General features: G+C 40.8%; 1 protein-coding gene across 7 annotated transcripts in view; it reads left to right on the top strand.

The window, feature by feature from the left end:
• The window catches only part of LOC110510457 (breast cancer metastasis-suppressor 1 homolog), a 21,499-nt gene that overhangs the window by 5,281 nt on the left and 3,718 nt on the right, over window positions 1–12,500 (top strand). For 3 of the 7 annotated variants that reach the window (XM_090213328.1, XM_036958330.2, XM_090213326.1), the window contains 4 exons: window positions 2,463–2,639; window positions 3,320–3,406; window positions 12,037–12,101; window positions 12,280–12,319. In XM_090213328.1, the coding sequence (XP_090069454.1) occupies window positions 2,463–2,639; window positions 3,320–3,406; window positions 12,037–12,101; window positions 12,280–12,319 (369 nt within the window). Of the gene's footprint in view, window positions 1–2,462; window positions 2,640–3,319; window positions 3,407–12,036; window positions 12,102–12,179; window positions 12,320–12,500 lie in introns of all 7 variants that reach the window. The other 4 variants (XM_090213327.1, XM_090213324.1, XM_090213325.1 and 1 more) reach the window with 2 other exon arrangements.

Below are 12,500 nucleotides of genomic sequence, written 5' to 3'. Positions count from 1 at the left end.
ACCACTACTACTACCACTACTACCACTACTACTACTACTACTACTACTTCCACTACTACTACTACCACTACTACTACCACTACTACTACTACTACTACTACACTACTACTACCACTACTACTACTACTACTACTACTACCACTACTACTACTACTACTACAGCTACTACTACTACTACTACTACTACTACTGCTACTACCACTACTACCACTACTACTACTACTACTACTACAGCTACTGCCACTACTACTACTACTACTACTACTACTACTACTACTACTACTACTACTACTACTACTGCTACTACCACTACCACTACTACTACTACTACTACTACTACTACTACTACTACTACTGATACTACTACTACCACTACTACTACTACTACTACTGCTACTACCACTACTACCACAACTACTACTACTACCACTACTACTACCACTACCACTACTACTACCACTACTACTACCACTACCACGACTACTAGTACTACTACCACTACTACTACTACCACTACTACTACTACTACTACAGCTACTACCACTACTACTACTACTACTACTGCTACTACCACTACTGCTACTACCACTACTACTACTGCTACTACTACTACTACAACTACTGCTACTACCACTACTACTACTACTACTACTACAGCTACTACCACTACTACTACTACTACTACTACTACTACTACTACTACTACTACTGCTTCTACCACTACTGCTACTACCACTACTACTACCACTACTACTACCACTACTACCACTACTACTACTACTACTACTTCCACTACTACTACTACCACTACTACTACCACTACTACTACTACTACTACTACACTACTACTACCACTACTACTGCTACTACGACTACTACCACGACTACTACTACTACTACTACCACTACTACTACTACTACTACAGCTACTACCACTACTACTACTACTACTACTACTACTACTACTACTACTACTGCTACTACCACTACTACTACTACCACTACTACTACTACTACTACTACTGCTACTACTACTACTACAACTACTGCTACTACTACCACTACTACTACCACTACTACTACTACTACCACTACTACCACTACTACTACTACTACTTCCACTACTACTACTACCACTACTACTACCACTACTACTACTACTACAACTACTACTTCTACTACCACTACTACTACTACGACTACTACTACCACTACTACTACTACTACTACTGCTACTACCACTACTACCACAACTACTACTACTACCACTACTACTACCACTACTACCACTACTACTACTACCACTACTACTACCACTACCACGCCTACTAGTACTACTACCACTACTACTACTACCACTACTACTACTACTACTACAGCTACTACCACTACTACTACTACTACTGCTACTACTACTACTACTACTACTACTACTGCTACTACTACTACTACTGCTACTACTACTACTACTACTACTGCTACTACCACTACTACCACAACTACTACTACTACCACTACTACTACCACTACTACTACCACGACTACTAGTACTACTACCACTACTACTACCACTACTACTACCACGACTACTAGTACTACTACCACGACTACTAGTACTACTACCACTACTACTACTACTACTACTGCTACTACCACTACTACCACAACTACTACTACTACCACTACTACTACCACTACTACTACCACTACTACCACTACTACTACTACCACTACTACTACCACTACCACGACTACTAGTACTACTACCACTACTACTACTACCACTACTACTACTACTACTACAGCTACTACCACTACTACTACTACTACTGCTACTACTACTACTACTACTACTACTACTGCTACTACTACTACTACTGCTACTACTACTACTACTACTACTGCTACTACCACTACTACCACAACTACTACTACTACCACTACTACTACCACTACTACTACCACGACTACTAGTACTACTACCACTACTACTACCACTACTACTACCACGACTACTAGTACTACTACCACGACTACTAGTACTACTACCACTACTACTACTACTACTACTGCTACTACCACTACTACCACAACTACTACTACTACCACTACTACTACCACTACTACTACCACGACTACTAGTACTACTACCACTACTACTACTACTACTACTACTGTCGTCCTGGTTAGGGGAGGGTTTGGCCGGGGTAGGCCGTCACTGTAAGTAGGAATTTGTTCTTAACTGACTTGCCTAGTTAAATAAAGGTGAAATTAAATGCAATATTAAACAGCGTGGCTCAAAATGCAATTATAACAGCATTTCTTTACTTAAAATTTCACCTGTCAAAATTCATACATTTTCTGGTATTCGTCAAAAACACAAAGAACAATTGTTTTAATTTTTTTTTATTGATTTGAATAAAATATTTTTTCATGTTTTTTTCATGTTTCTCTCTCTCCAGGTGTGTACAGAGACCTGTGTCTGCAGATGGTCAAACACAAGTATGAGTGTGATCTACAGGGAGCTCGACAACATCTGGAGAGCGAGAGAAACTTGTTGTTCGATGCTATGAAGACAGAACTGCTGGACAAGATCAGACGGCTGGAGGAGGATAGTCAGAGTGGTGACCTCACCTCAGGTACACAGACGGATGCACATCAGAGCCCACGTAATGACTAACCTTGAACCTATGAACTGAAGACACCAATGTCACCTACAGTACATGTTTTTATTTCAGGAATGAATCTCGCTCTCTCTCTCTCTCTCGCGCTCTCTATCTTTCTCTAACTCTCTCCCTCTCTCTCGCTCTCTTTATCTTTCTCTCATTTTCTCTCTCTCTCTCCCTAACTCTCTGTCGCTTTCTCTAACTCTCTCTCTCTTTCTCTCTCTCGCACTCACCCTCTTTCTCTAACTCTCTCTCTTTCTCTCTCTCTCTCTCTCCCTCTCTCTCTAACTCTCTCCCTCTCTCTATCTTTCTCTAACTCTCTCTCTCCCTAACTCTCTCTCTCTTTCTCTCTCTCGCTCTCACTCTCTTTCTCTAACTCTCTTTCTCTCTCTCTTTCTCTCTCTCGCTCTCTCTCTCTCTCTCTCGCACTCTCTCTCTTTCTCTAACTCTCTCTCTCTCCCTAACGCTCTCTAACTCCCTCTCTCTCTTTCTCTCTCTCGCTCTCTCTCTCTATCTTTCTCTAACTCTCTCCCTAACTCTCTCTTGCTTTCTCTAACTCTTTTTCTGTCTCTTCCTCTCACTCTCTTTCTCTAACTTTCTATCTCTCTCTCTCTCTCTCTCTCTCTCTCTCTCTCTCTCTCGCTCTCTCTCAGAGTGGTGGAGTGATGGGGTAAAGGGGAGGAAGTGTAAAAGGAGTAGTTTGTCCGGTCCGGAGAAGAAGAAGAAAGCCCTAGTGTCTGGTAATATTTATCTCTCTAAACCTTCTAGTGTCTGGTAATATGTATCTCTCTTCCTCCATATTCCACCTCACTACTCCACTCCTCCTTCAACACCTGTATGATGTACATATTCCACCTCACTACTCCACTCCTCCTTCAACACCTGTATGATGTACATATTCCACCTCACTACTCCACTCCTCCTTCAACACCTGTATGATGTACATATTCCACCTCACTACTCCACTCCTCCTTCAACACCTGTATGATGTACATATTCCACCTCACTACTCCACTCTACCTTCAACACCTGTATGATGTACATATTCCACCTCACTACTCCACTCTACCTTCAACACCTGTATGATGTACATATTCCACCTCACTACACTCCTTCTTCAACACCTGTATGATATACATATTCCACCTCACTACTCCACTCTACCTTCAACACCTGTATGATGTACATATTCCACCTCACTACTCCACTCCTCCTTCAACACCTGTATGATATACATATTCCACCTCACTACTCCACTCCTCCTTCAACACCTGTATGATGTACATATTCCACCTCACTACTCCACTCCTCCTTCAACACCTGTATGATGTACATATTCCACCTCACTACTCCACTCTACCTTCAACACCTGTATGATGTACATATTCCACCTCACTACTCCACTCTACCTTCAACACCTGTATGATGTACATATTCCACCTCACTACACTCCTTCTTCAACACCTGTATGATATACATATTCCACCTCACTACTCCACTCTACCTTCAACACCTGTATGATGTACATATTCCACCTCACTACTCCACTCTACCTTCAACACCTGTATGATGTACATATTCCACCTCACTACTCCACTCTACCTTCAACACCTGTATGATGTACATATTACACCTCACTACACTCCTTCTTCAACACCTGTATGATATACATATTCCACCTCACTACACTCCTTCTTCAACACCTGTATGATATACATATTCCACCTCACTACTCCACTCTACCTTCAACACCTGTATGATGTACATATTCCACCTCACTACTCCACTCCTCCTTCAACACCTGTATGATGTACATATTCCACCTTACTACTCCACTCCTCCTTCAACACCTGTATGATGTACATATTACACCTCACTACTCCACTCTTCCTTCAACACCTGTATGATATACATATTCCACCTTACTACTCCACTCCTCCTTCAACACCTGTATGATGTACATATTCCTCCTCACTACTCCACTCCTCCTTCAACACCTGTATGATGTACATATTACACCTCACTACTCCACTCCTCCTTCAACACCTGTATGATATACATATTACACCTCACTACTCCACTCCTCCTTCAACACCTGTATGATGTACATATTACACCTCACTACTCCACTCCTCCTTCAACACCTGTATGATGTACATATTACACCTCACTACTCCACTCTACCTTCAACACCTGTATGATGTACATATTCCACCTCACTACTCCACTCCTCCTTCAACACCTGTATGATGTACATAATACACCTCACTACTCCACTCCTCCTTCAACACCTGTATGATGTACATATTACACCTCACTACTCCACTCTACCTTCAACACCTGTATGATGTACATATTCCACCTCACTACTCCACTCCTCCTTCAACACCTGTATGATGTACATATTACACCTCACTACTCCACTCCTCCTTCAACACCTGTATGATGTACATAATACACCTCACTACTCCACTCCTCCTTCAACACCTGTATGATGTACATATTACACCTCACTACTCCACTCTACCTTCAACACCTGTATGATGTACATATTACACCTCACTACTCCACTCCTCCTTCAACACCTGTATGATGTACATATTACACCTCACTACTCCACTCCTCCTTCAACACCTGTATGATGTACATATTACACCTCACTACTCCACTCCTCCTTCAACACCTGTATGATGTACATATTACACCTCACTACTCCACTCCTCCTTCAACACCTGTATGATGTACATATTCCACCTCACTACTCCACTCCTCCTTCAACACCTGTATGATGTACATATTCCACCTCACTACTCCACTCCTCCTTCAACACCTGTATGATGTACATATTCCACCTCACTACTCCACTCCTCCTTCAACACCTGTATGATGTACATATTCCACCTCACTACTCCACTCCTCCTTCAACACCTGTATGATGTACATATTCCGCCTCACTACTCCACTCCTCCTTCAACACCTGTATGATGTACATATTCCACCTCACTACTCCACTCCTCCTTCAACACCTGTATGATGTACATATTCCGCCTCACTACTCCACTCCTCCTTCAACACCTGTATGATGTACATATTCCACCTCACTACTCCACTCCTCCTTCAACACCTGTATGATGTACATATTCCGCCTCACTACTCCACTCCTCCTTCAACACCTGTATGATGTACATATTCCACCTCACTACTCCACTCCTCCTTCAACACCTGTATGATGTACATATTCCACCTCACTACTCCACTCCTCCTTCAACACCTGTATGATGTACATATTCCGCCTCACTACTCCACTCCTCCTTCAACACCTGTATGATGTACATATTCCGCCTCACTACTCCACTCCTCCTTCAACACCTGTATGATGTACATATTCCGCCTCACTACTCCACTCCTCCTTCAACACCTGTATGATGTACATATTCCGCCTCACTACTCCACTCCTCCTTCAACACCTGTATGATGTACATATTCCACCTCACTACTCCACTCCTCCTTCAACACCTGTATGATGTACATATTACACCTCACTACTCCACTCCTCCTTCAACACCTGTATGATGTACATATTCCACCTCACTACTCCACTCCTCCTTCAACACCTGTATGATGTACATATTCCACCTCACTACTCCACTCCTCCTTCAACACCTGTATGATGTACATATTCCACCTCACTACTCCACTCCTCCTTCAACACCTGTATGATGTACATATTACACCTCACTACTCCACTCCTCCTTCAACACCTGTATGATGTACATATTCCGCCTCACTACTCCACTCCTCCTTCAACACCTGTATGATGTACATATTCCGCCTCACTACTCCACTCCTCCTTCAACACCTGTATGATGTACATATTCCACCTCACTACTCCACTCCTCCTTCAACACCTGTATGATGTACATATTACACCTCACTACTCCACTCCTCCTTCAACACCTGTATGATGTACATATTCCACCTCACTACTCCACTCCTCCTTCAACACCTGTATGATGTACATATTCCACCTCACTACTCCACTCTACCTTCAACACCTGTATGATGTACATATTACACCTCACTACTCCACTCTACCTTCAACACCTGTATGATGTACATATTCCACCTCACTACTCCACTCTACCTTCAACACCTGTATGATGTACATATTACACCTCACTACTCCACTCTACCTTCAACACCTGTATGATGTACATATTACACCTCACTACTCCACTCTACCTTCAACACCTGTATGATGTACATATTCCACCTCACTACTCCACTCCTCCTTCAACACCTGTATGATATACATATTACACCTCACTACTCCACTCCTCCTTCAACACCTGTATGATGTACATATTCCACCTCACTACTCCACTCTACCTTCAACACCTGTATGATGTACATATTACACCTCACTACTCCACTCTACCTTCAACACCTGTATGATGTACATATTCCACCTCACTACTCCACTCTACCTTCAACACCTGTATGATGTACATATTCCACCTCACTACTCCACTCTTCCTTCAACACCTGTATGATGTACATATTACACCTCACTACTCCACTCCTCCTTCAACACCTGTATGATGTACATATTCCACCTCACTACTCCACTCCTCCTTCAACACCTGTATGATGTACATATTACACCTCACTACTCCACTCCTCCTTCAACACCTGTATGATGTACATATTACACCTCACTACTCCACTCTTCCTTCAACACCTGTATGATGTACATATTACACCTTACTACTCCACTCTACCTTCAACACCTGTATGATGTACATAATACACCTCACTACTCCACTCCTCCAACACCTGTATGATGTACATATTCCACCTCACTACTCCACTCCTCCTTCAACACCTGTATGATGTACATATTACACCTCACTACTCCACTCCTCCTTCAACACCTGTATGATGTACATATTCCACCTCACTACTCCACTCCTCCTTCAACACCTGTATGATGTACATATTACACCTCACTACTCCACTCTACCTTCAACACCTGTATGATATACATATTACACCTCACTACTCCACTCCTCCTTCAACACCTGTATGATGTACATATTCCACCTCACTACTCCACTCCTCCTTCAACACCTGTATGATGTACATATTACACCTCACTACTCCACTCCTCCTTCAACACCTGTATGATGTACATATTACACCTGACTACTCCACTCCTCCTTCAACACCTGTATGATGTACATATTACACCTCACTACTCCACTCCTCCTTCAACACCTGTATGATGTACATATTACACCTCACTACTCCACTCATCCTTCAACACCTGTATGATGTACATATTCCACCTCCCTACTCCACTCCTCCTTCAACACCTGTATGATGTACATATTACACCTCACTACTCCACTCCTCCTTCAACACCTGTATGATGTACATATTACACCTCACTACTCCACTCCTCCTTCAACACCTGTATGATGTACATATTCCACCTCACTACTCCACTCCTCCTTCAACACCTGTATGATGTACATATTACACCTCACTACTCCACTCCTCCTTCAACACCTGTATGATGTACATATTACACCTCACTACTCCACTCCTCCTTCAACACCTGTATGATGTACATATTACACCTCACTACTCCACTCCTCCTTCAACACCTGTATGATGTACATATTACACCTCACTACTCCACTCCTCCTTCAACACCTGTATGATGTACATATTCCTCCTCACTACTCCACTCTACCTTCAACACCTGTATGATGTACATATTACACCTCACTACTCCACTCCTCCTTCAACACCTGTATGATGTACATATTCCACCTCACTACTCCACTCCTCCTTCAACACCTGTATGATGTACATATTACACCTCACTACTCCACTCATCCTTCAACACCTGTATGATGTACATATTACACCTCACTACTCCACTCCTCCTTCAACACCTGTATGATGTACATATTCCTCCTCACTACTCCACTCCTCCTTCAACACCTGTATGATGTACATATTCCACCTCACTACTCCACTCCTCCTTCAACACCTGTATGATGTACATATTCCACCTCACTACTCCACTCCTCCTTCAACACCTGTATGATGTACATATTACACCTGACTACTCCACTCCTCCTTCAACACCTGTATGATGTACATATTCCTCCTCACTACTCCACTCCTCCTTCAACACCTGTATGATGTACATATTACACCTCACTACTCCACTCTTCCTTGCTGAGTTGTAGTCAATGAACAGCATTCTTACATAGGTATTCCTCTTGTCCAGGTGGGATAGGGCAGTGTGCAGTGTGATGGCGATTGCATCGTCTGTGCATCTATTGGGGCAGTATGCACATTTGTAGTGGGTCTAGGGTGACAGGTAAGGTGGAGGTGATATGATCCTTGACTAGTCTCTCAAAGCACTTCATGGTGACAGAAGTGAGTGCTACATATTCATTTAGTTCAGTTAACCTTTGCATTCTTGGGTACAGGAACAACGGTGAGGCTTTGTGGGGTCTGTTTGTGTTTGTGAACAGAGTTCCCGTACCGGCTGGCAGAGTGGAATCTTTTACAGGTTAACAGAGCCCCATGGCCAGCTAGTTTAGGGAATATAATCTTAGGGATTAGAATTTTAGGGAATTAGAATTTTAGGGAATATAATCTTAGGGAATATAATATTAGGGAATAGAATCTGAGGGAATTAGAATCTTAGGGAATAGAATCTTAAGGAATATAATCTTAGGGAATTAGAATCTTAAGGAATTAGAATCTTAGGGAATATAATCTTAGGGAATATAATTTTAGGGAATATAATATTAGGGAATAGAATCTGAGGGAATGAGAATTTTAAGGAATTAGAGTCTTAGGGAATAGAATCTTAAGGAATAGAATCTTAGGGAATTAGAATCTTAAGGAATTAGAATTTTAGGGAATATAATTTTAGGGAATATAATCTTAGGGAATATAATATTAGGGAATAGAATCTGAGGAAATTAGAATTTTAAGGAATTAGAATCTTAGGGAATATAATCTTAGGGAATATAATATTAGGGAATAGAATCTGGGGGAATTAGAATCTTAGGGAATTAGAATCTTAAGGAATTAGAATCTTAGGGAATATAATTTTAGGGAATATAATATTAGGGAATAGAATCTGAGGGAAATAGAATCTTAGGGAATTAGAATCTTAAGGAATTAGAATCTTAGGGAATATAATTTTAGGGAATATAATCTTAGGGAATATAATATTAGGGAATAGAATCTGAGGGAATTAGAATTTTAAGGAATTAGAATTTTAGGGAATATAATCTTAGGGAATATAATCTTAGGGAATATAATTTTAGGGAATATAATATTAGGGAATAGAATCTGAGGGAATTAGAATCTTAAGGAATTAGAATTTTAGGGAATATAATCTTAGGGAATATAATATTAGGGAATAGAATCTGAGGGAATTAGAATTTTAGGGAATAGAATTTTAGGGAATATAATCTTAGGGAATATAATATTAGGGAATTAGAATCTTAGAGAATATAATTTTAGGGAATAGAATTTTAGGGAATATAATCTTAGGGAATATAATATTAGGGAATTAGAATCTTAGAGAATAGAATTTTAGGGAATAGAATTTTAGGGAATATAATCTTAGGGAATAGAATCTGAGGGAATTAGAATCTTAAGGAATTAGAATTTTAGGGAATATAATCTTAGGGAATATAATATTAGGGAATAGAATCTGAGGGAATTAGAATTTTAGGGAATAGAATTTTAGGGAATATAATCTTAGGGAATATAATATTAGGGAATTAGAATCTTAGAGAATAGAATTTTAGGGAATAGAATTTTAGGGAATATAATCTTAGGGAATATAATATTAGGGAATTAGAATCTTAGAGAATAGAATTTTAGGGAATAGAATCTTAGGGAATATAATATTAGGGAATAGAATCTTAGGGAATATAATCTTAGGGAATAGAATCTTAGGGAATTAGAATCTTCTCCAAGTTCATCTCTCTGTGGGTAATGGCTTTGTGATGGAAAGTGTAGGCATCGCTTCCTTTTAGGTGGTTGTTAAATGAAACTTTCTGGATTTGAGCGAGAATTGTCCTAATTCTGCTCTGTGTGCATTATTTGGGGTTTTATGAGGATGTTTTTTCCTGAATTCTGTATGCAGTTCTTCAATTTGGTGTTTGTCCCATTTTGTGACTTCCTGGTTGGTGAGCGGACCCCAGACCTCACAACCATAGAAGGCAATGGTTCTATAGCGGATTCAAGCATTTTAGGAGTATTTTATTGTTGTGCTGATGTTTGGGTCGAGGTATGTATAGTTTTTTGTGTGCTCTAGGGCAACGGTGTCTAGATGGAATTTGTATTTGTGGTCCTGGCGACTGGACCTTTTTTGGAACACCATTATTTTGGTCTCAGTGAGATTTACTGTCAGAGCCCAGGTCTGACAGAATCTGTGCATAAGATCTAGGTGCTGCTGTAGGCCCTCCTTGGTTGGTGACAGAAGCACCAGATCATCAGCAAACAGTAGACATTTGACTTCGGATTCTAGTGAGGCCGGGTGCTGCAGACTTTTCTAGTGCCCGCGCCAATTCGTTGATATATATGTTGAAAAGGGTGGGGCTTAAGCTGCATCCCTGTCTCACTCCACGACCCTGTGTGAAGAAATGTGTGTTTTTTGCCAATTTTAACATCACACTTGTTGTTTGTGTACATGGATTTTATAATGTCGTATGTTTTTCCCTCCAACACCACTTTCCATCAGTTTGTATAGCAGACCCTCGTGCCAAAATGAATCAAAGGCTTTTTAAAAAAATCAACAAAGCATGAGAAGACTTTGCCTTTGTTTTGGTTTGTTTGGTTGTCAATTAGGGTGTGCAGGGTGATTACGTGGTCTGTCGTACGGTATTTTGGTAAATAGACAATTTGACATTTACTCTAGATATTGGTTCACTGAGGAAATGTACGAGTCTGCTGTTAATGATAATGCAAATGTTGCTGTTGACTCATATCCCACGGTAGTTATTGGGGTCAAATTTGTCTCCACTTTTGTGGATTGGGGTGATCAGTCCTTGGTTCCAAATATTGGGGAAGATGCCATAGCTGAGGATGATGTTAAAGAGTTTACGTATAGCCAATTGGAATTTGTGGTCTGTATATTTTATCATTTAATTAAGGATACCATCAACAACACAGGCCTTTTTGGGTTGGAGGGTTTGTATTTTGTCCTGTAGTTCATTCAATGTAATTGGAGAATCCAGTGGGTTCTGGTAGTCTTTAATCTATCGCTCTCTCTCTCTCTCTCTCTCTCTCTCTCTCTCTCTCTCTCTCTCTCTCTCTCTCTCAGGCCCGTTCATCGTCTACATGTTGAGAGACATTGATATCCTGGAAGACTGGGCAGTTATACAGAAGGTACATATCTTTATCATTCACTGTTAATATGAATGCCTTGATGACAGCTTTGCACACTCTTGGTATTCTCTCAACCAGCTTCACCTGGAATGCTTTTCCAACAGTCTGGAAGGACTTCCCACTGCTTTTCCTTCACTCTGCGGTCCAACTCATCCCAAACCATCTGTCTGTCTTTCAGGCTAAAGCAGCACTGATGCCATTCAGGAAAAAAACGGACAGTAAGTTTGTGTGAGAGGGTTTATCAGTCAAACACACTGCTATTATACATCTATAATCTCCGTCAAAATAACTTCTTCTTCTTGGAGACAAAAGTAGAAGCTGAACTGGAGAAGTACTTATTCTTAGGTAATAGTGTAAAGTTTAAAGTGGTATCTCTCTCTCTCTCTCTCTCTCTATCTG

The sequence above is a fragment of the Oncorhynchus mykiss genome, chromosome 21 (genome assembly GCF_057628025.1).
Source record: "Oncorhynchus mykiss isolate SJ-2025 chromosome 21, ASM5762802v1, whole genome shotgun sequence".
Taxonomy (NCBI): Eukaryota; Metazoa; Chordata; class Actinopteri; order Salmoniformes; family Salmonidae; genus Oncorhynchus; species Oncorhynchus mykiss.
The sequence above is the reverse complement of the archived record's forward strand: the minus strand, read 5'-3'. Positions and strand labels throughout refer to the sequence as shown.